Source organism: Leptinotarsa decemlineata, unplaced genomic scaffold (genome assembly GCF_025532065.1).
Source record: "Leptinotarsa decemlineata unplaced genomic scaffold, Ldec_3_MD MMD2_tig00000133_RagTag_RagTag, whole genome shotgun sequence".
NCBI lineage: Eukaryota > Metazoa > Arthropoda > Insecta > Coleoptera > Chrysomelidae > Leptinotarsa > Leptinotarsa decemlineata.
This window is the reverse complement of record NW_027412542.1, coordinates 2,527,686-2,552,943: the sequence shown is the minus strand read 5'-3', so window position 1 is coordinate 2,552,943 and position 25,258 is coordinate 2,527,686. Positions and strand designations below refer to the sequence as shown.

The 25,258-nt window shown below is 35.9% G+C and overlaps 1 protein-coding gene across 7 annotated transcripts in view; it reads left to right on the top strand.

The window, feature by feature from the left end:
* Window positions 1-25,258, top strand: part of dnc (phosphodiesterase dunce) — a 768,665-nt gene that overhangs the window by 385,683 nt on the left and 357,724 nt on the right. For 2 of the 7 annotated variants that reach the window (XM_074172538.1, XM_074172541.1), the window contains exon 2: window positions 2,381-3,284. The exons of 3 other annotated variants lie outside the window; for them this stretch is intronic. In XM_074172538.1, the coding sequence (XP_074028639.1) occupies window positions 2,479-3,284 (806 nt within the window). In that variant the 5' untranslated portion in view covers window positions 2,381-2,478. Of the gene's footprint in view, window positions 1-2,356; window positions 3,285-25,258 lie in introns of all 7 variants that reach the window. 2 more of the 7 variants (XM_074172540.1, XM_074172539.1) reach the window with 2 other exon arrangements.

Genomic DNA, 25,258 nt, shown 5'->3' with positions numbered 1-25,258 from the left:
AAGCTCTCGAAGAAAGTTAGTGAAGTGTTTTTGACGCGATCACTTGTTTATAAAGGGTTTTTCAATTGGCATGGGTAGATTTTGGCGCCTCGTGGCGGCCATTTTGTTTTGGTGACATCTGTCGAATCTTTTTCTTATTATTCAGTTGTTTATGCCAAATCATCATGGCAAGTTACACGATTGAACAGCACGTTTGAATGATAAAACTTTATTATCAAAATGAGTGACGACCGGTTCAGTAAACAATCAGCCAATACCCGTACGTTCAAGGAACGCAAGATCGGACGAGAACATCGCCGCGGTCCATGAAAGTGTACAACAGAACTCGAGGCAGTCTATTCCTCGCCGTGCACAAGAACTCGGCTTTTCGCAGACTTCAACTTGGCGAATTTTGCGTCGGGACTTAGGCCTACACCCGTACAAGATCCAACTGACCCAGGAGCTCAAAGTTCATGGCCATGGACAACGCCGTTTGTTCGCTGACTGGGCTTCGAATCGTTTGGCCATTTTGGCCGAAAAATCATCTTTAGTGACGAGGCGCATTTTTGGATGAATGGCTGTGTTAACAAGCAAAATTGCCGTATATGGGCCGACACCAACCCACGCGAGGTTCACCAGGTGATAATGCATTCTCAAAAAGTTACCGTTTGGTGTGGATTTTGGGCCGGCGGCGTAATTGGTCCGTACTTTTTTGAAAACGACGTTTAGTGAGGCGGTCACCGTCAACAGCGAGCGCTATAGAACGATGATAATTTCTTATGGCCCAAATTGAATCTTACGGATCTAGACGACATGTGGTTCCAGCAGGACGGCGTTACGTACCACACAGTTCATGCCACATTGGATATTCTGCACGAGCGATTTGAGGCCATGGACATCTCACGTGGAGGTGATGTGAACTGGCCACCAAGGTCATGCGATTTGACCCCGCTAGACTTTTTCCTGTGCAGTTTCTTGAAGTCGCAGATCTATGCAAATAAACCACAATCGACCGATGCCCTAAAGGTGAACATAACACAGGCCATCGCTCAAATTCAGCCAGATCCATGCGGGAGAATCATTGAAAATTGGACCACTCGGATCCGTGCCACCGTAAGAAGCCGAGGCGGGCTTTTGAATGTCATATTCCACACTTAATGACATACATGCGCCTTCCAAATGAAAAAAATTATTTTGTTTATATCTCACACACAGCTTGTTTTATTCCATTTCAACATCTACCCGCCCTTATTGAAAAACCCTTTATATGTGAGTAAGTAGTATTCAGAAGTATTTTCAATCATCACCCTGTTATTCAAATCCCTACTTTCCCATACCACCTACATTCCCACCTATATAAACGAAATATTGTGATTGTATTGTATTGTGATTTTTGTATATTGAAATGATCATGAAATGATCATTGAATAACGAAATTAGTTAGCTCCCTAACTATATTATTGAAGGAAAGCTGTTGGAAGGTACGTTGCACTATATCGTTTACTTGAACTATACTCTGGTGTTTTTGCCGATTCGCTCGACGTCAATAATGAGATTGGTCCTATTCTGTACACCTGTTGATAGATGGTGCAAGGATCTTAAGCTCTCGTGCGTATTTTGTACACATTGTCAATTCATGAACGATAATGTAAAAAATCTTTTACCTATAATCAGGTTATAAGCAAATGTAAATAACATAAAAATTGAAGTACTGAATTGACATTCATGCAGTGACACTTTTGATAAAATATTTTATATGTTGAAGGAGATCAAATGATCACACCAGAGATATTATATGCACCTTGATTATGAGTAATGAACTGTCAAACGCTTGACATTTCGTGAAAATTGCTGCTGAACACAATCTTCAGAAAAATTATCAGTATTGTGATCATGACATTGATTCAATCTGCTAAATGATCAGTAGTAATACGTCTATTTGACTATATGCCTTCAGTTAATAAAATCAGCTCTATAATTATATTTGTAGATACTCTTATTATCTCCATTGTTATGGTAATCGTTTTTGCTAATATATGCAACGTGATTTGTCCATTTTATAGCTTTCAATGAAGTAGCAATCAAAGCTTTATTTAAATGGAGATCAGGGTACTTAACTTATATCCGTGAAATTACAAATAGTTTACATAAATAAACAAGTATAGAATTTAACTGGGATGAATCCATTCACTTGTTTGAATATGTTTGTGAAATTGCTGAAAAAGAATGAATCACTTTCGTGTTTTCAAATAACGTGCCCCAAGTCCATCCTCAAAATAGGACCTATCTTTTATTTTTCGAAAATAACTTTAAAAACCTCCATTTCTTTTGGCAATGAAAAAGGGGTAAATATATTTTCATCAAAAATTATAAAAAGTAACCTTTGAAAAACTGAATGCAGACTCAACAGTTGGCCTTAAATGAATAAAATTGATATGATCAGTGCTTTGTGACAATAAACATTCATAGACTTTCACACCAATCATTTACCATTTCAAAATGGAGGAAGACGAAGACGAAACCACGTCGCTATCGAAGGCATCCTCCACAGTGACCTTGACGCACCAAAGTGTCCACTCGTCCCGTACGTCAATTACAACAATAACATCCGACCAAAAAACCGAAGTCATACCTCAGTGCCATATAATAACGCAGCAAGCCAGTGGGGACTCCATGGAGTCCGAATCCGAGTCCGTGTCGCTATCCCAAAAGGCATCTCCGAAGTACTCCTTGATGTCCAAGTCACCGCACTCGAGCTCCTCCCAAGAGGATTACGAACCAGATGTGAAGCAGGTGAACAAAGGCCAGTTTTTGACCGCCTCGCACAGAAGCGACCAGACCAAGAGCATGGAGAGCCTTCGAGCTTCGCCTAAGGCCTTCCTGACCTCCAGCGAAAGAGACATGAGGAAAATTTTCTCAGAAAGCACTGAGGCGAAATCTTTAGAGAGCATCGAGAGAGAAATGAAGCTGAAGAGGCATGCAGTCAGCGGTGAAGGTTCTCTTTTGTCATCCGGGGCTAGTGAAGACTGGATCAGCGCTGAGAGGAGAAGGGTGCTTTGGTCGGGGAAGATGAGGATTCCGCAGCATCTTAGTCTACCCCCGCCTGCGGGGTACTTGAGTTTGAGCCCGGGGGAGAGGAGATTGACCATTTTGTCGCCGCATTCGCCACACAAGGTGCCTGAGATGATGCACTTCTCGTCGATTACGCTGAAGTCCCGAAGAAAGAAGGCTAACGTGCTGCCCAAGCTGGTTCTTCCCAGGAGCGACTCCGACATTAGCGAAGTATTTTCCGAACACGGCCTTGAGTAAGTACATTTTGATGTTTATTAATTTCCATCAGTAAGGTATTTGGTTCTGAAGACATTTTTGATTTTGATCTTTTTCAAGAACTTAGTTTTGAATTCTTCATGAAACAGGTTACGCTGAATCGAAGTCAACAGATTTAACAACAAAGTATTCATATTTCTTGTGAGTCAATAGAAGATTTTCAGACTTTTATTATCAGAAAAGATGTATGAATTCGAAATCTGCAAAATAGATGTCATCATTGACATTGACATTATTCGAATGTTTGATTCGACATCAATTTTCTTCTATCGTGATGAAAAATAATTAGAAAAAACTTATATCATATCAATTGAAAATCATGCCAAAAATTAAATTTTGCCTAATGCTAGCTGTTCAAAAAATAATGTGATTGATCTCACAAAACACACAGTATATTAAGTGTTACTGAATGAATTAACTAATAACGTCATAAAAAATTATTATTGAAGAAACCTGTGAATTCTAACCAGCATATACAATCAGTTAGGGTTTCTCCAGAAGTTTAAACACATTTTTGATTCCTGGTGAGATACCCTTGTAGGTAATTGATGGTTTTTAAAGTATTTTTTTCCTTCGTATACCATTTTACATCTAAAAAAAATGAAATGTTCGAATTGCAGTGATCTCAGTAGTAATGATAAATTTTTGATAATCTCATTCATACGTATTCAGTGATGCGGTTTATATGCAACAGGTCGTTGTTATTCAATTTGTATTTTTATAGTTTTTCAATAAAAATTATTCACTTTACTCATCTCGATTCTTAAGGTATTTTGTATACAACTTGAACAGACGTTGTCATAGTATATGAAGTTATTCCTTGGCATGTGGCGTGTATGAGTTTTGAAACTATCGTAAAATTAAATAGAAAAAGATTTTTTTTTCATTGATTAACCGTTTCTTGATGAAGATCTATAGTAATTTCATAAACTTCACCTTATGATTTGACCTTCACAAACTTTATTTTCGAAATATCACATTTATTATCGCCTTTTTTGGGGATTTTTACCTCCCACCGACTTCATACAAGTGTAGAAAGGGCAAACTTTTCAGTTTACCCTGATAAGTTACCGCGTAAAATCAAAGTATTTTCACAAAGAAAAATGTTCTATTCATCACTAACTTGTCGTATTTAACAATTTTGCCTATCAAAAAAAAAATTGCTAAGAAATAATACAATACTTATCTTTACGTTTCGGAGGCCAAAATTTGTCTCCGTCTTCAGAAATATATAAAAAATTCAAAGATATTTGCAGTTATTTCTCTGCTGATTATTTATTTCTCAATTTCTTCGACAGATGTCAAAGAAGTTTTGAATTGTGAAATTATGTCAGTGTTGTCAATTGACAACTGAGAGCAAGGTGCTCTCTGATATCAGTCTGTTGACATTACGCCATTATCCAAATTTTCCTTCAAGATGGGTAGCCAAGTACGGTCTATTTCTAAGGAGCTGTTCGAAATACAATTCTCTCCAGATATGAGAATATACGCTGATTCTTTCAGCTTACGCCCCTTAGAGTGGGGCTCATTGGTAATCATTCTTGTCTTGTTCCATTCAACTCAATGTTCCCCGTCTGATTTTAAAATGTGTTCTGAAATTTTGGATCCTGTCAATTGTCTATTTTTTATGTAATCTCGATGTTCAATCTCACGCACTTTGAATGGTCTCGAAGTTTCAACAATATAACTTTCACCACAAGAACAAGATATCTCATAAATGTAATTTTTTTGATGAAAAGAGAAATGAAAATTTCTATGTTTTTTACCACTTTCATTTGTAACTAACGTTACTGCAGTTTCGTCCTATACTAATTTTTTTTTTCTTCAGTGTTGTTGGCTTTTGTATGTATGAGTATAGATCTCAGGGTGTTTTGAAAGTAGTTCCAACATAATCCCTATTTCCAATTCGTCTTATTTTTTTAATTTTTTGTCGGCCAAAAAGTCTATAAAAAAACTGATTTTCCTCTACACAAAATGACCATCGCTGAACATATAACATGTTTCGCTATCACATTAGCATTTTCGCAGTGAATGTCGTGATATAGTTCTGAAAATAGAGCTTGTCAAGATCAAATTGTAAGGTGTAGTTTATGAAATCAAATGAAGTTTGTTATTATCGGTTATACTCTATGAAGGATGCCATGGTTTTTCAAGTTAAACGTGTCGTACTTTTGCAGAATGTTATACATAGATGTCAATAAAATACTGTCAACACCTGATTCTTTTCTAGCGAAACATATTAAAGAAACCATGCAAACCTCGATGCTTATAATTATGAAACAATAAATGAGATGGCTCATCAAAAAGATTGGAATTTTGTAAATACTGGGTTATGAATACATGAGAAATTGCGAATAATTTTGTCAAAGAGGTGATACTACATAGGCTGAAAAGTCTTGGACCTAACACATAGATGACGCTAATTTTATTGCATTGATCTCTTTTTCAATTAGTACTAACCTTTTAAAGAAAGCTGTTGAATTTTGATGGTATTCTACTCATAAATGTGTTAGTTATTGTGCTAAGAGTGACACTACATTTGTTATTTTCGAAACAATGGATCAAAAACAATTTCGTGTTTCAATTTTTACACTGCTTCTTGATAGGAAAAAGCACCTTTCAAGCAAAGCAATGGCTTGAAAAGTGTTGAAAGGACTGCGATCCATCAGAATTAAACGTTGATTTGCTGACTTCAAACGTGGTTGTAGAGACACCGATGATGCAGAACGCAATGGACGATCCAATGAGGCAGTAATACCAGAAACAGTAAAAAAATCCACATAATCGTTTTGAATGATCGAAAAGTGGAGTTGCGTGAGTTAACTGGCATTATGAAGTTATCAAAAGAATGTGTTGACTTTATATTGCATGAGCATTTGACTATGAGAAACCTCTGTTCCAAGTTGGTGCCGCGCGAGATCACTTTTGACCGAAAACAAGAACGTCTTGATGATTCTGAGCAGTGTTTGACCATGTTCAAACATAACAAACCGTCGATATGTGGCATTGAATGAAGCATGGATCCATGGCTTCACTCCGGCATCAAAACGATCGTCACCTGAGTGGAGAGCAACTGGTGAATCTCGTCCAAATCGCCCGAAAGCACAACCATCTGCTGGAAAGGTTATGGCCTCGGTGATCATCAACAGTAAATATTACATAGCTTTATTGAAGTATTTGAAGGCCGAGTTTGCAAAGAAATGACAGCATATGGCATCAAAATAATCAAAACAATGGCAAAATAACATGAATTGAACTTCGAATTGCTCCCACACCCAACGTATTTGCCAGATTTGGCTTCCAGCAACTAGTGTCAAAAAATAATTCGTTTTACTGAAGTGGCATTGAAATGTTACAGCAGCGCTGGATTGATTGTAGTGGCGGAGATGACGTTGATGAATAACGCCAGCTTTGAACAAAAAAACACGTTTTCTTTTTTAGACCCTGAAATTTTCAGCCCATATGTTATGAAGAGCAAAATTGAATGGATAAGAGGCATCAGATGCATTATTGGGCTCTGAAAATTCGTAATTTTTTTTCTGATAAGAGGGTGTCAAGATTCATGAAGCTTCAACGCCTTCTGAGGATTGAAAGATGGAGACAGTAGTGTCAAAAAAAATCAAAATATAGTTAGATTTTCGACATGCTAGATTATAAGCAAAGATCAACTAGTGTCAACATGCTTCACCGTATAAGACAGTAAGTGTCGATAAAATTCGGGAAAGGATACGTCAGGAAAGATGGTTTGTCTGTAAAGGTCTACACCTCAGTCACTTCGTTCACTAGATGACCCATTCAATACATCTTTGGGGATGATTGGAAGCAAACTATATGTGCATTTTGTCACCACCAATGATGATGTGAAAGATACTATTCGAACAGTAGTGAATTCTTTGGCTTCTCCTCTAATACATTTTGCAACTAACCATGTCCTTTTGAAAATTAGTAAGAACTCGCAGTAGAGGTATTTCAAGCATCTGTTGAATCAGGACTTGAATCTGTTTTGAAGGTATTCCATGGTTGAAACCTGAATTCGTCCTGTCCAGTATATAAATTCAATATGAAATCAAGAACACAACAGTCCGTTTTGAATATCGGAGATGGAACCACATCTGAAGAAGCTATTTTGAGTGCCAGCGAAACGTCAGAAAATCCAAATTACGAAAAGTGTTTCCCACATAGTAGACTACGGCCTTCTAGCAAGCTCTATAGAACCAGTTATTGATTGTTTCGTTGAACAGTAATGGTTTCATGAATACTAAAACGCTGAAATCATACATCATTATTTGATTGAGATCAAATTATCTGACGCCAATTAGCTGGAACAGTTGAAAACGAACAGAAATTAATAGTCAACTATGATTGCATAACATGAAATTTATTGTATGTTCCTATTTATTGCGGTGAAAGGGTTAATGAATAAAATTGCTCCATCACAGATCTGTAATAGTGAAATGAATCCATGTTTTGATTTGCTGATAGCAAATTACAAAACCCAATTTTCTCACTGAGATAGTTTGGATTAAAACCAGCATACATAAGCAGAGTGGGGTAGGACTTGGGATTTTGAGAGCAGCTCTTTTATCAAAGTTGCGATTAATTTTCGATTCCAATTCTCATATTACAAGTCTCACAGAGATGTTTAAGAATACAAGGTTGCTTGTGATATTTGGGTATCCAATCAGGTGAACGATTTTTTCTAGGTAGACTCTAGCAGAAGTGAATATGAGGTCATGTCAATATACATAATAAAAAAAAGGTTGAATCTCATTAAATTTTGCTTTCATGTTACTATTTTCTGGAGTAATATTTTATTATTATAAGGGAAATACATTTCTTTGATTGGTTGCTTTGAAAATGAGAGCCATTTATACTTGTCTTCCTCTGAATATTTCCTGGAAAACATCTCATATTCTCCATCAGAGCCGAAATATATTTTCCCGACAACCTGGATGCAAAGGGGATCTAAATAAAGCGAACACTGTTAGGAAAGACTCATATCGGCTATCCTTGCTTTCCAACAGAAATTGAACTCGAATTCTAATTAACTTCTGATGGAAATGACGCAGATATGAATTTAAAACGGTGAAATTTATTTTATGGTTTTGACGTATTTGTTATAATCCTTCAGTAAGTGTTATGGCGTACGATACGCATTGTATAGTATAATTGTACCGTATTATAAAAAATGGAGATTACTGATTCTGCTTAAAAAATTCACTGCAACAAACAATGATTTCGGGGGCAGAACCGTCTAGATCAATAATTTCGTTATAGAGACTAAATGCGTATCTGTTTAGCAAGCATTATGATTAGCAAGGAGCACCCATACAAAGGCTTAATTTTCCAATGATATCTGAGAGATGTGAGAGAGATGATTCGAGCTGACAGTTCGCTGTTGGAGAAATGATATTTAAATATTAACAAGATGGACTCATTAATCAGTTGAAATTCTAGAGATTCGAAATGGAAGGGTCTAAAAATATTGAACTGTGAAGATGTATCCACATCATTTTTATAAACGAATTAACCTGAGTTTGAAAAGTATAACGAAAAAACCTACTTACTTTAGCTCCTTTTCTGAAGATATTTACTTTCAGTGCCAAGTGTCACTATTTTTTGGTTTCGAAGGCCGTGGATTTTTTGAATTGCTTCCTGACGTTTCGTTGGCGCGAATGGCTAGCTTCTTCAGAGGTTTATACATCCTTGGTTAATATCCGATATCAGCCCATAATAATGAGAATAATATCCGGATATGAACCCAGAATGTATAAACTTGTGAAGAAGCCAGTCACTCGTACCAGCGAAACGTCAGAAAAAAATTTGGAAAATCTACGGCCTTCAAACCCGAAAAATAGTGACACTGGAAACCTGGGCCTCGAAAGCCTCAACCATATTCACTTCATTACAAAGAAGAATTCCACCTAACACCCCGTTATATAAAAAGGTTTCTATTTGACAATTCCATTAAAAAGAATAGTTTTACTCATGAAGATTGCATAAAAAGTTTTTTTTTCTATTTATTGACAAAGGAAGATCATTGGAACAAAGCGTATGACAAGGAATGATGAAATAAAACAAGAAATGGAAATTTATGTATCTGAAGAAATCAAACCATGTTTTGCTATAACGCCATATGGACAAAAGCACACGAACGACTGAACTTCTGCAAATAATAATAATAATATCATAATGCAATACAAATTAATAGTTCCTTTTTGCATATCAGAATTTACGAATTTACATTGAAACGTGAAAAGAAACCGACTTCAAACTCTATTCATTAGATCAAACTAACTAACCTACTTGATTCAAAAACAGGCCCTAGGTGGATTGAAAACAGAGGAAGGTGGATCAACGTTCTCAAAAAATAGAAAATTTCAAACAAAATATCCCAATATCGATGATGGTGCCATCTACTTTTTCGAGTGTTTATTGAACCAACGATACTAGCACCATCTAGTAGAACCCGAAGAAAAACATTTTTTGGTTTTTTTGTCTGTTTTTCAGGAAATTCAGGAAAGTTTAGAAAGTAAATAGAGTAAACTGAGACGAACTTACTCATTCTCAAAAATAAACGTTTAATCTTTTGAACTGTTCAAAATTCAAATTGACTACAAGAAGTGAAAGTGGAGAATTTCAAAACACAGACTGATTCTGGAATTCATGAATTCGGATAATTAAGCTTTCTATCAATTTCCATTTCTTTACATGTAAGTATTCTATTGGAGACATGGGAGTTACTTGATGAGACGTAAGTTATCTCGATCGAGCTTATGAGAGAGGAGCTATTTCTTTCCGATATACTAGGTAAAAGTTGAGGATTCAGTCAAGAACCAGCACTTGTACCAAAAATTGAGTTATCAAGCATAATTCTAATATTGAAACTGCGATTAAGATCATGGATTGTGTACTCGAGTGGACTACTTCGATGTAACAATTCATAAAACCTGAGATTCTTGCAGAGTTCAGGAGAAGGAGAAAGGAGGAGAAGGAGAAGGAGAAAGAATGTCCTCATGTACACAGATGTGAAGTTATCCACATCCACAGAGTACACTGGGATAAAAAATATTGAACTATTATTTATCATTTAACGACTTTGTACACCTACCATTTTTCTATATGATACGCTTGTTGACTGACTCAGTGAAAAAAAGAACCCTCCTAACTTTTGGGCCGTTTGAAATAGGATATTTATAAAATTCTATTCCTGATGACGGAATCGACGAGAAAAACATCACATTATAGTTCAACAGGCCGTCTGGTGAAAACGAGGTGGAAATATTTATTGAATTCGTAACATGAATAATCGACTTGGTACACCTATCAAACTGAGATATGTTATTTCTGACGACCGAATCGACGAGAAAATCGTTCCATCATAGTTTAACAGGCCGTCTGGTGAAAATGGAGTGAAAATATTTATAAAATTCGTAACATGAAAAATCGACTTTGTTCACCTATCAAACTGAGATATGTTATTTCTGATAACGGAATCGACCAGTTTCACAGGCCGTCTCAGGGGGTGGAAATGGGCTGGAAACTTCTTCAAAAATCGTATCACCAAAAATTTTAATTTGTACACCTACAAGATTGAGGTATGTTATTCCTGATGACCGAATCGACAAGAAAAACTTCACGCCATTGTTTTATAGGCCGTCTGAAGGGGTGAGAATGGCATGGTGTTCTTTTTGTCGATTCGGTCATCAGGAATAACATATCTCAGTTTGATAGATGTATAAAATCCATTTTTCATGTTACGAATTTTATAAGTATTTCCCCCCTTCAGACGGCCCAAAAAGCCAGAGCGGTTCTTTTCACTAAGTCAGTCAGCGTACCTATCACATGGTAGATATACGGAGCTATCATATGGTAGATATACAGACTCGTTAAATGAAAAAAAAAGTTCTATATTTTTTTCTCAGTGTATTCTGTGAATTTGGATAATATCACACCCGTCTTATGTACCCTTCTAAAATTCAGCTATAATATTTTCCTAAATAATATTCTAACAGTGTTTAAATGGTGTTTTTTTTTATTCAAAATAACTGACCATTATTCTGTGTTAGATCGAAAAGCTGTGAAAATAATGTATTACTAGTAATGCAGATGAAATCTTTATGCTCTATACCGTAAGGAATTTTTCTCTGAGTGATTTATATCCGATGCCCATCTAGTTTTCATAGAAGTTGACAAATATTTGAAGCTCGAGAAGTGGAGATCTGAAATCCAACATCATTTATTTGTCCGCCATTGATCATGATCACATACGCTATAGTATTTCAAATACCAATTATTGGAACAGCACAGAAAAAGAATTCCCGCCTCGACATAGGCGTCGGCATATTATTTTTCAGTGGTAGTTTTTCAGTTACTTATTCTTACAATCATAGCCATTGATTAACCCATGAAAAAGTTATCTCAACTGAATTTTTCCACTATGGGTAATTATGAAAAACTTCGAAATTTAAGGTAGTTGATTTCCGAGTTGAAAACTCTAAAATACAATGAAAACACAAATAATCACACCGAATTCGCGTCAAACATATATTTACAAAATAATACAGGCCAACAAAATTGCTAGAAAAATCAAAATTCTTCTTCGCTATATTCGGATGAGGTGGAATCATCATCGGGTTGAATAACGATCGGATTTATGGAACTTTGCACATCATATTTGTTCTCTTCTTTTATAACGTGGGCCACACAGTTCTTTCATACATCACTATTACCTACTCCATTCACCACTCGCCTTTTATTGTCAAGCACTAAAGCATTCAAAGTCGGTGACTGATTACATTTCCGCAAGCTTTCTTTCATTGTGGCCCAAACCATTTATTTCAATTGGATTGAACACACAATAGTATGAAGGCAAACGTAAGAGAATATGACCACGTGTTTCACATATCGAATCAATAATATACTGTTTTTGAAATTACGTTGTTTTATGGTCGCCAGTAATACGTTTTTCGTTGAAATTTTTTCGGGTATGTCATGATTTCGCAAGAAATCAACAATATCTGCTTTTTTTGTGTTATTGTTTGGTATTGTAGTCAATAACCGAGAATGATACGAAGCGTTATCCATAACAATAACCGAGTTTGGAGGAATATTTGGGGGAAGCTGCTCACTGAACCAGGTTTCGAATAAAGCCGCAGTCATATCTTCGTGGTAATCAGCAGATGAATCTTTTATATTTTTGGCCGACAAAAGCAAAGCGTCAGGTACAAAACCACTTTCATTCCTGGCATGCAAAATTATAACACGTTTTCCCCTTGAAGAAGGTGTGTTCAAAGCATAATACTTGGTTTCGTCTACCCAGCTATATTAGACAACATCATGGGTGTCAAACCAAGTTTCGTCGAGGTAGATTATATGTCTGCTGGATTCTCGGTAGCTTTTCATTCGCCTCAAATATTCTTGTCGGAGTTGAACAATGCGTGTCGATTCCATTATGACCATCCGATTGTTAAATTTTTTATATTTGAAACCACACTACAAATACTCTGTTGCATATGATAACTGATCCATTATTGAATTGTGTCATACCAAACATCTATGGAAGCAATTCGTTGTTTTACCTATTCCCCAAATTTTGAAAGACACCATACTCTGGCGAAGGCTGACATAGTTCCATCCATGTCATAATTGATCACGAAAATTGTTGCATTAGAACTTCTCAAAAACTTAGGTGCTACCTACAACTTAGAGTTTCGAAAACTTGAATTCTGAAAGTCATAGATGAGTTATCTTGAGATATAGATTATTACCATGTTTCTTGTTATACTCGATTCCGACTCCTCATAATTCAACACGAAATCCAAACACAATTCTACTGAATACTTCTCGAACTCATGAATCACTGATGACACAGGTGTGAAAATAGCGAAAAGGCATTGATTCATTTTCACTACAGGCCTCTCTCTCCTTTTCATTTATTTCTAATCTTGTTTCATTTCGTAGAATCTTCTTCTTTTCATTCATCTTATCAATTTCTCAACTTGGCTCCAAGTTCATTTGAATACTCCATCAATTTTACTAACAACCGTCATTCGCGATCCTCATTTCGCAAAGTATCAACGGTTTGGATTAGTTTTAATAACTATGGGATTGAAGTGATTCCTCATATTACGCTCACATTATATTAACTCCATCAATTAAAATTTCCTCTGTTATGGCCGTTTCATCAAAATTAACATAATCGCATTAATAAATTGTTTTATAGTATCAGTGGGTTATGGGCCTATTTGCATAAATATTAGGGTCAAACTTCATCGATCGTAATTTTGGAATAAAAGATAATGAACAGAGGTGGTGTAGACTGGAAGATTCAAATTGATTTGATAAATTCCATGAGATCACTGAATGACGTCGATACGGTCCCATATCAGAATTGAAAAAAAATTGACAGTCTACGTAGCGGCAGTATGACGGCATCCATGAAACTATGACGAGACAAACAAAACACCATGTTTGCTCAGTTTTCAAGCCTTCAGAAACAAACTAGCAGTATCTAAACTTACCATATTACTGAAATAGCAGAATACCATCCCATTATACAGGGTGTTCCTTACACATGCTAATATTTAAGGAGGTAATTCTTAGACCCATTTTAAGGAAAAAACGTCCTATGAACGTATGTCCTAAACGCCTTAACTTTTGAGATACAGGGTGGCAAAGTTTTCAAAAATAATTAAGTTTTTCAATAATAACTGAGATAATTTTGTAGACATCTTTGGCATATTTGGTACATATGTTCCATGCCTCAAGGCGCATTTTCTGATGTACAATTTTCTTAATTTTCTCTGCCAGTGGCGTACGTACGAGTTTTGAAATGTATATTTTTGGCGAAAAAAATACTGCGCCACTGTTTTATCTTGAATTAAAAATTATTTTTAAAATCTCCATACATTTTTCAGCACATTTGATTTGCTGGGTTTTCTTTGTCCGACGCATGGTTTTCGCTCAAAAAATAAAAAATCGCTTTACTTAAGGATAAATTCCTTAAAAATCTGATGCGGTATCGTGCATCGACTGAAAGCAAACTAAGAGATCAGATTTGTTGCAAAATAATTGAGGATCTAAAAGGTATTTGTTTGTTGTCAGATGCACTGTTCTCAATTAAAATTACGTCATAACGCAGCACCGCTTAATAATTTTTGAAAACATAAATTTAGTTATCCTGGAATAAATGACGTGTAGCAGAATTTATTTACTGCATCTCTTGGAAATATGGAGTTTGTCGATATGTGATTTCTTTTAAAGATTAAAAGCAGAAAAAACAGCGTACCCACCATAGCAATAAAAAACGAATTCTCTATATGTACAAACGTCAGTATCTAATATTGATGTTGGTTTAAAGTAAGGTGTTGGTGTTAAAAACTGTCACAGCGCGTTTTGATTGATTTTGAAGTGTTATTGAAGTTATTTTGGTAGTCCGCTGTTTTTCTGAATATGAGTAAATATGGTAAATTATACGAATGCGGAAATGGCGCAAATACATTACGTATATGGCCTAGCCGATGGTAATGCAACAGAAGCCAGGCGCATTTATCAGGAAAGATATCCTAATCGTGCCTTACCAGATAGCCGAACCTTTTCAAATATTCATCGTCGACTTGGGGAAACTGGTAGTTTCAAGAAAGGGACCCCGGAAGGTAGACCTCGTGTAGTAAGAACTCCTGAAATTGAGGAAGCGATGCTGCAAGAAATTGAGGAACATCCTGAGACGAGTACGAGGAAGATCGCTAGAACTCTAGATATTTGTCATCAAATTGTTTGGCGTATTTTGGTTGATTTTTTGTTATACCCATACCATATTTCAAGAGTGCAGGCATTACTCCCCAGAGATTTTCCACAGCGTGTGAACTTCAGTCAGTGGTATCTACAAAGTATTGCACTAAATCCGCATTCTCGGAATGCCATTCAAAATTTCCATAACAATCATGTGTGGGCTAAAGAAAATCCCCATGCAATCACGAAACCCATTTCCAACACCAATTTTCGGTTAATGTATGGGCAGGAATTATAGGTGATCATCTAATAGGCCAATTTTTTCTACCAGGACGCCTTGATGGTCGTTCTTATTTACACTTTTTCGAAGAAGACTTACCTGGGTTATTGGAAGATGTGCCACTTGCGTTAAGGAATCGAATATGGTACATGCACGATGGCGCCCCTGCTCATTTCAGTGTAATTGTCCGAAACCATTTAAATACAGTTTATCCTCATCGTTGGATAGGTCGCGGAGGACCTCAGCAATGGCCAGCAAGATCCCCCGATCTCAACCGTTTGGATTTTTTTTATGGGGTCACCTTAAAACTCTTGTGTATAAAACTCCAGTTAATACTTTAGAAGATTTAAGAGAGCGAATAGTTGCCTCGTGTGAAACTATACGAAATACGCCGGGAATATTTGAACGGGTGCGTAATTCCATGCGTAGAAGGGCGGAAGAATGCATACTAAGTGCAGGTGGCCACTTCCAACAATTTTTATAATCAGTTTTGGTATTATTACTAATTAACAAATTTGTGCTATTCGTTTAGACTTACTGTCACAAAATAAAATAAAACTCGTTTTTGTGAAAAATTAATTTTTTTGCAGATTATGTTTTCAAGTATTATTAGGGAATTGGTAATGCGTAATGAAGCAATTTTCAGATTCTCATCCATTTTAGAATTGATCTAATTTCTTAATTTGCTTTCTGTCGATTTTTATTTTTTTGAATGAAAATCATGCGTCGGACAAAGAAATACCGGGAGATCAAATTTTCTCAAAAATAAATGAGGATTTTGAAAATGATTTATTTTGAAAAGAAAGCATTGGCGTAGTACTTTTTCCCCAAAAATATCCAGTGCGAAACCCGTAGGGATGCCACTGTTTGAAAAAATATAAATTTGTGTACATCAGAAAATGCGCCTTGAGGCATGGAACATATGTACCAAATATGCCAAAGATGTCTACAAAATTATCTCAGTTATTATTAAAAAACTGATTATTTTTGAAAACTTTGCCACCCTGTATCTCAAAAGTTAAGGCGTTTAGTGTAATGTAGTATAGTTGAACATGTGTAATGTAGTATAGTTGAACAACCCTGTATAGGCAATACCATCAGTACAAACGGCGCGCGCACCGGAGAACATTTGTTTTTCGGACGTGTTCCTTTTTTGGCAGTCTATGTGTACTTGTTTTGTTACCTTTCCAAGAAAATACAGTTTGTGTTGTGAAAGTAAGAAACGTAGTTTCATTTAAACATCGCATATTCTGGCGACGAGGATAAAGTGCTATTTATTCTTACTTCATTGCTAATGAAGGCTAATGAAGGATGGCGGCTCCGAGAGGAATTCAACTGGAGTTCAATCCAGCTGTTAATGACTGGGTTGTGCATTGGAAAAGGTTGCAGCAGTACTTTATTGCGAATAATATTACTGACGACAATATTAAGCGTGCAATACTACTAAACGGCTTGCACCAGGATGCATACGGGTTGCTTCAAACTTTATGTGTACCAGATGAGCCAGAAACGTCCAGTTTGGTGATATTAACCGGTCATTTGGATAATTATTTCAAGAAACAAAATGTTGTTTTTGTGGAAAGATTCAGTTTTTATTCGGCATTCAAGCAGGAAACTGAAAGTGCCCAAGAATGGAGTGCACGGTTGAAAAAGCTATCCATGTATTGCGATTTTGGTGAATCGTTCGATACGAAGTTGTGTGACAAATTCATCACAGGTTATAATCCGGGCAAGGTGAGAAACAAGCTGTTCAGCGAAAAAAGTTCAGTAACTTTTTCAAATGCATTACAAGTGGCCTTGACAGAAGAAGCGGCCCAAGTGGGAATGCTTCAGTGTGTTTCCGAAATCAAACGTGAACCTAATGAAATCGATGTTCATCGAATCGTTCAACGAAACGGAGGTCGCAAGGAGGCTTCCAGTAGTTCCAGTGTGGAAAAGGGGCATTCATCATTCGGTGGTAGAGCAGCTGGAGAAGTGTTTCGTGTTAAGGTGAAGTGTTTTCGCTGCGGAAAAGATCATTTAGCAAATGTTTGTCCGTATCGTGAGTATACTTGTAATACATGCTCAATTAAAGGTCATCTGAGTTCTGTTTGCAAGAAACAAAGAAATAAGCTACATTATCTGACTCAAATAGAGTCAATTTCACAGGCTGATGCGATGTTACAGTGTGAACAAAATGTTGGTTCACAAGTCTTGTGTCTTCTCCAGAAATCAGATGAGTCTATAATTATAGATATTTGTTTAAATAACGTTCCTTTGAAAATGGAATTAGATTCAGGTGCTGCAACATCGGTTTTGCCACTTTCGTTGTTTAAGAAATATTTTTCCACGGTCCAATTGTTTGGAACTAACATTGAACTCATAAATTTTTCGGGAGATAGGGTGCTACCTGAGGGGATCGCAAAATTTCAAGTAGATTATGGTTCAAAACGAAGGTTTTTAGATTTTTGTGTGGTCGATTCGAAAGGCCCAGCACTTCTTGGCAGAAATTTTATAAGATCATTCAATATGGTGTTTCAGGAAGCGAAATATAGTATTCATAGTTTACACGGTAATACGTCATTTGAAGATTACTTTATGAACAAATTTCCAAAGGTGTTTTCTAGCAAGCTAGGTTGCTTCAATAAATTTCAGTTGCAGTTAAGAGTCGATCCAAATGCTCAACCTAGGTTTTGTAAATTTCGACCTTTACCATTTGCAATGAAGAAGAAAGTTGATGAAGAGATTGATAGGCTTCTAAGTAATAAAATAATTTCTTCAGTGGAGTTTAGTCCGTGGGCAACACCTGTAGTACCGATCCTAAAAAAAGATAACACTGTTAGGTTATGTGGCGATTATAAAATAACAATAAATCCCCATTTGATAGTCGATAAATATCCATTGCCTCGAATGGAAGATTTATTAGAAAAATTGAGTGGGGGAGAACAATTCTCTAAAATTGATTTAGCACATGCTTATCAACAGGTACCATTACATCCAGAATCGCGAATTCTGACGACTATTTCAACTCACAGGGGTTTGTTTCATTACAATGTTCTGCAATTCGGTTTGGCCTGTGCGCCGGCGCAGTTTCAAAGGATGATGGAACAGTTATTCATGAATCTGGAAGGAGTAGGATGTTTTTTGGATGATATCATTATCACTGGCAAAAATAAAGAGAGTCACCTGAGTAATTTGGAAAAAGTATTCAATATTCTACAAGATTGTGGCTTGACAATAAAAAAAGAAAAATGTGAATTTTTTTCAGATAGTGTGTCATATCTGGGGCTGATTATTGATAAAAATGGTATTCACAAAGCCCCTGAAAAGTTGAGGGCGATTGAAAAAATGTCTGAGCCCAAAACGGTGTCACAACTCAAATCTTTTTTGGGGATGGTCACTTATTACAACAGATTTATACCGAGTATGCCTAATATTGTGAGTCCGTTGTACAATTTGTTGAAGAAGAATGCAGTATGGCATTGGACTGAAAGTTGCCAAGATGCATTTAAAAAAATCAAAATAGTTCTACTTTCCGATACATTTTTAGTGCATTTCAATGCAGCCCTCAAATCTACGTTAACCGTGGATAGTAGTGCCTACGGTTTGGGTGCGGTTCTGTCGCAGATTTGTGAGGACGGGGTGGAGCGCCCCGTGTGCTTTGCGTCTCGAACGTTGACGGATTCGGAGAAAAAATATTCACAGTTAGATAAGGAAGCTCTAGCAGTGGTATTTGGTGTCAAGCGTTTTTACCAATATTTATATGGTCGACATTTCATCTTGCGCAGTGACAACCGTCCATTAGTTAGTATTTTTGGCCCAAAAAAGGGAATACCAACTATAGCAGCCAATCGTTTACAACGTTATGCTTATATCCTAAGTGGGTTTGACTTCACGATTGAGTATGTCAATACCTCAGCTAACATTGCAGACTTCCTTTCCAGACTGCCGATTCTTGATGATGACAGTGAGTCAAAAAATTTTGATTTCGAAGAAGGCATAAGAGATTTTGAAAATTCTCATATCAACTTGAATTATTTATCCAATGCGGAGTATTTACCCATTGATGTTACTAGGATGCGAGAAGAAACCATGATGGATCCTGTATTATCGCAGGTGGTATCATATGTGAAAAATGGATGGCCTTCCAATTGTCTCGAGGAAGTAAAACCTTTTTATAAATTACGTTTCGAAATTGGCATTGAAGATGATGTTCTCCTTTGGGGGCACCGTGTTTTAGTTCCGTCTTCTTTACGTAAAACAATTTTGGCCGAACTGCATAGCGGACATTTTGGTATCGTGAAGACGAAGTCACTTGCTCGATCTTACGTATGGTGGCCATCTCTCAGTAAAGATATTGAAGTGATGGTAAAAAAATGTCAAGAATGTCAGTCGGCACGCAGCACCCCCGAAAAAACGCCTTTGGTATCGTGGCCAATACCGGAGGTAATTTGGCAAAGAATTCATATAGACTTTCTAGGACCTTTGAAAAATTTATACTTTTTGGTTGTGACTGACGCCTATTCCAAATGGCTAGAAGTGTTTCCGATGACGTCTATTACAAGCAAAGTGACCATTCAAAAATTGCGCGATCTTTTCTCAAGATTTGGAATACCCTCAATGTTAGTTTCAGATAATGGCCCTCAGCTAATTTCAGAAGAATTCAGTACATTCACCAAAGTAAATGGCATAAATCATGTAACCATACCACCTTATAATCCATCTTCAAACGGCGCGGCTGAAAACTCTGTTAAAACAGTTAAAGCTTTTTTATTGAAAGAATTGTCTGATAATCAGCTGGTGGACGTGAATCTGTCGTTATGTAAATTTCTATTGCAATATAGAAACACCCCGCATTGTTCTTCGGGGGAATCACCTGCTAAGTTGTTTTTGGGGCGATCGCTTCGAACCCGTTTTGACCTGCTCAGGCCAGCGGGAAGGAGCAGTGCTGATGTGAAAGATGTTTCCTTAGTTAAAGATAATTTAGTTAAATCGCAGGTTGTAAATAAAAGTAATTATAAAGGGAAAAGAAAAAGCAACTTCAGAATAGGACAGATTGTGTACGTTAGGGACTATCGAGGGAAAACACCCGTGTGGTGTAAGGCTAAAATAGAAAAATTTATCGGCAAAAATGTTTGCATTGTGAAGGTTCCAAAAGATAATCTGAATTGGAAAAGACATTTTAATCAGATAAGATATTGTATTGACGACGAATTCACTTTGGATGATAAATATTTTGATTCGAATTCAAAATCGGAGGTCGCTCCTGAAACGATCGCATATGGTCCGAGTTCTTCGTCAATAAATAATCCTATCCCAAATATATTAGATCATAAGAATTTCGTTCACTCCGCCTATGAACGCCCTAAGCGTAATAGAAATGCGCCTGATAGGCTCTGTTACGACACATTTAAGGGTGGGAGTGTGTAATGTAGTATAGTTGAACATGTGTAATGTAGTATAGTTGAACAACCCTGTATAGGCAATACCATCAGTACAAACGGCGCGCGCACCGGAGAACATTTGTTTTTCGGACGTGTTCCTTTTTTGGCAGTCTATGTGTACTTGTTTTGTTACCTTTCCAAGAAAATACAGTTTGTGTTGTGAAAGTAAGAAACGTAGTTTCATTTAAACATCACATTTAGGACATACGTCCATAGGAAGTTTTTTTCCTAAAATGGGTCTAAGAATTACCTTCTTAAATATTAGCATGTGTTTAAGGAACACCCTGTATTATTGTTCTATTTGTGTTATCGTACAGAAATTGCACCAAATACGGTGTTGCAGATAATAACCACTAATTTAGTTAAAAGCCGTGGTTTGATGTCATTATCACAGATAATTGAATGAGCGCAATTCTCCAAAGCAATGGAGTAGTATACTCAAACTGCTATATTAAACGTGAAGAGACCAGAGCGGCATCCCACATTGGAATTATTTTCTTCAAGCAGTTTTCCATAGGATAGCATTTGGTTGTTTACTGGATAAAAATCAAAATATGTAGCGATATTTTACTGCTTTGCTTTGATTTCCATGAGGAGTAAATTTCTTAAGCCAGGATGTTCTATTTGACTGATTTTATTTCATTTATCTGATTTATCTGTCGCTTTTTATATAACAATATGAAAACTTGGGGACAAACCATCTTGAATAGCATATTGAGAATTTATCACCAAAAATATTTGTAAAATTCGAAAAAAACATTTTTAATTTTTTTTGCTGTAAGATGAAATACACATTTTTTTTTAATTTTTTGAAATTTTGAAACCAGATACATTTTCTTAAAGACTAGAAAAACATTCCAGGAGTGTTTTAATTTTTTTTTGAGACAAAATGGTTCTTGAAATATGGCAGCTGAGTCCCGCACTGTTTTTCCACCAAGTCACTTGAATACTATTGATAAATAAACGAGTTTATTGATCATAAAGTAAAGAATAAAGAATATCAAAAAATGGATGAAGAAATATTATTGTATTCGAAGTGTACTATGATGATGTGATAATGAATATTCGATAAAACGTTTCGTGTCAACGTGGCCACTATCAACTCTTTTTTAAAATACGGACCTGTCTTTTTTTATTAGAGATGTTGATAAAGCGATAAATTCACAATCCAAGCGTATATCACATTTGATATTTTTATAGCGTTTCATTTGAAATAACTACCATCCTGAGTTACAACAATCAGAAATTTTATCAAGAACTTTTGGGAAAAATGAAACCAATACGGAAAATCAAAGCTACATGACAATCTACATTAAATGCTCGAATTGACGACTTCTTTGTTGAAGGCACATGAGTTGTCGGTCCAGACAATTTCTGTGGTGGCAATATTTTTGCATTATAGGTGTAATACTGAAACATACATCAAATATTTTTGGCTTGAGATGGTCGATATCTGTACTTGGTATTGAAAAAACTCTATATTTCATGTATCCCCAGACAAAAAATCTAAAGGAGTGAGATCTGGTGATCGTGCTGGCCAGTTAATGGGTCCATTGTTTCCAATCCATTTTCTTGGGAATATTGCATTTGAACGTTCCCTTACTATTACTGCATTATTGGGAGGAGCGCCGTCCTGTTGAAAATATTGTATTTCATGGCGAATATTCAGTGACCATTCATCTAAGTAGCCATGGAATTCATTGAAGAAGATACATTTCACTGTTCAAATGATCATCGTAAAAGAAAGGGCCAAGGATGTTCGTTACCACAATTCACAACCAAACATTTATTCCGAATCTTTCTTGGAAATTGGTTTCCCTATGTAAATGTTCATTTGTGTTATTCCACCTATAATGGATATTCCTGTAGCATTTATATTTATTCTTTTTCAAAATAGTTCTGGTAGATTTTACAGAAATCCCCATTTTGTGGTCAATTTCTCGTAAAGAACAATCTTGATTAGCATAATTTTTATAACTGGAGAATCCCAAATTAAACAAAAAAGATGTTTTCATTGTGGTGTGGTGTGGTAGTATTTGCTTACCCATAACATTTATTTGATTTCTCACACTTCCAGTAACCACACATTTTCTTGTTTTCTTTCTGTCAAATGCACCATTGTCCCTCTAATTTTTTTCTAATCTGTCTGTTTAAAATCTGTTTTTCCGTTAATCAGCTGCCGCCCCCATACGAACGACGACTCTCAGAAGTTGAGAAACTTGTGCGAGCTAAGGACTAACGAGGTCTTACCTTTCAACGTGTGTTTCCTAACACGTCTAAATATTTGAATGTTCGGAATGCGACGATTCGAGTATAGCTCAAAATACATATTCCAGAAGAAAATTTCTATTTGATTTTGCACAACTAAATATCATATCAGTTCTTTCATCATTTGAATACATCTTTGATATGATCATAAACAGTTTCACTGTTTTTCGAGTTTGAAAGTCGTGGATTTTTGGAATGTCTTCCTAACGTTTCGCTGGCGCGAGTGGCTAGCTTCTTCAGAGTTCCGATGAGTCATCGGACAGCAAGCCATGATGGTCAAACCTCTGAAGAAGCTAGCCACTCGCGCCAGCGAAACGTCAGGAAGATATTCCAAAAATCCACGGCTTTCAAACTCGAAAAACAGTGACTCTGAATACCTCAGTCGCGAAAGTCTAAATCATTTTGTCATGATCATAAACGTCTGATAGTTCTCAACAGGAATGAACAAGGCATTCATTTTTCCTGCCATAGAAACCAAGCAAAGCCTACGCGTTTGAGATGTTAAATAAAATGGGATGCTATTTGGTCATACCCAATTATACAGTAATCGAATTTTCACGAAAAACTGATATTTTCGTTACTTTCAGGATTGAGAATTACAAAAATATTACGAATTATAATTGATTAGGGAGAAATAATCCTTGAAAAGAGGATTACGGCAATACGAAAAAGTACGAATTTTCATTGTGTTAGGGTGCTTACCTGTCGAATTCATTGTGTGAGTTATATTTTGAAGAAATCGAAAAAACTTACAAAAGAAGTAACGATAGGACCGTAAGTTAAAATTGTTGTCACTGATGATGGTATTTAAATATTACATGTGATATAACGTTTGATTGTGAATTTATCGTTTTATCAATATCTTCAATAAAAAAGGCAGGTCTGTATTTAAAAAAAAGTTGATGTCCATGTTAACACGAAACGTTTTAACGAATATTTATCATTATATCGTCATAGTAAACTTCGAATACAATAACATTTTCTTTTTTTATTTTTTGATATTCTCCGAAGTAAAACGAAAAACAGCATTGTTGGTTTTTCCCGTATAACTCGTTGAGGGCGAGAGTCTCCGTGTATTTTCTTCGACCATTGTATTGTTCCCGTTGAAAGTTACCTTTTTTCCGATTTAATCGTCTTCGTATCTGTTACTGTTTGGAATGTTACCACATGATAAAAAACGGCCTGTATATACAGTGTCACCGATAAAGTCCGCATCAAATGGGAAACTTTTTTATTTATCGTTTTATGTGAAATTTGATTTTGGCAGTAGATTTTGCTTAAGAAATGATGTCAAATGGCGTCTACAAAATAGGTCACGTGATTTCCTTAACCTGTCAAAATTGACATTTAAAAAAAGAAACATCGAAAAATGACATTATTCTTCAAAATATCCAAAAATATCAAAGGATAAAAACATTTTCTTTTGTAATTTTATACACACACACCAAGTTTCAAACCCATAATAAGTATTTTATATTTTCACTATTTTTCCGCATTCCTGCTTTTTGTACTTATCAAAATTCAAGCACACCTGTACTAAATCATTTATTTTAACTAAACTCGTCACCGAATTTTTTTTTTTGTAATATAATAATATTTTAAGAGCCTCTTTGATGTTAAAAACAAATTTTGAAAAATAAAAGTTGTCAAACTTGATGCAAAGTTCATCTAGTTTCAACGGGGCTTTCCAAACTATACAGTACTTGAGTTTTTTAATGAGCAAATGGCCTCACAATATGGATTAGAACAAAACGGAACATTAGCAAACAATATCTTAGAGTGTTTATTGTTTTTTTAACAAAAAATACAGTGGAATTCAATCTTAATTAAAAGGAACTGAAAATAAACATGTACCTATACCTAATAGCAAAAAAACACGACAAAAAGACTCACGACATTAAATACACTACATTTCTGTATGTCTTTCATCACGTTCTATGCAGATAATTGTCCTTCTTGATACATCTTTTATTGAGTTGCTGATACTCACAGGGTTTATGTTTAAAATAGAGTTTCTAATAACAGTTTCTAGGTGATTCACGTCACGAAAAGGTCTTTGTTTATAAACGATTTGTTTTAAGTAAACCCACAAGAAAAAATCTAGTGGGGTTAAATCTGGCGACCTAGGCGGCCATATTTGCTCCATATTTCGCCCAATAACTTTGCCCCTAAACATTTCTAATAGTTTCTCTTTGACTTGTCTTGAACTATGAATAGGAGCCCCGTCTCATTGATACCACAGACTGTG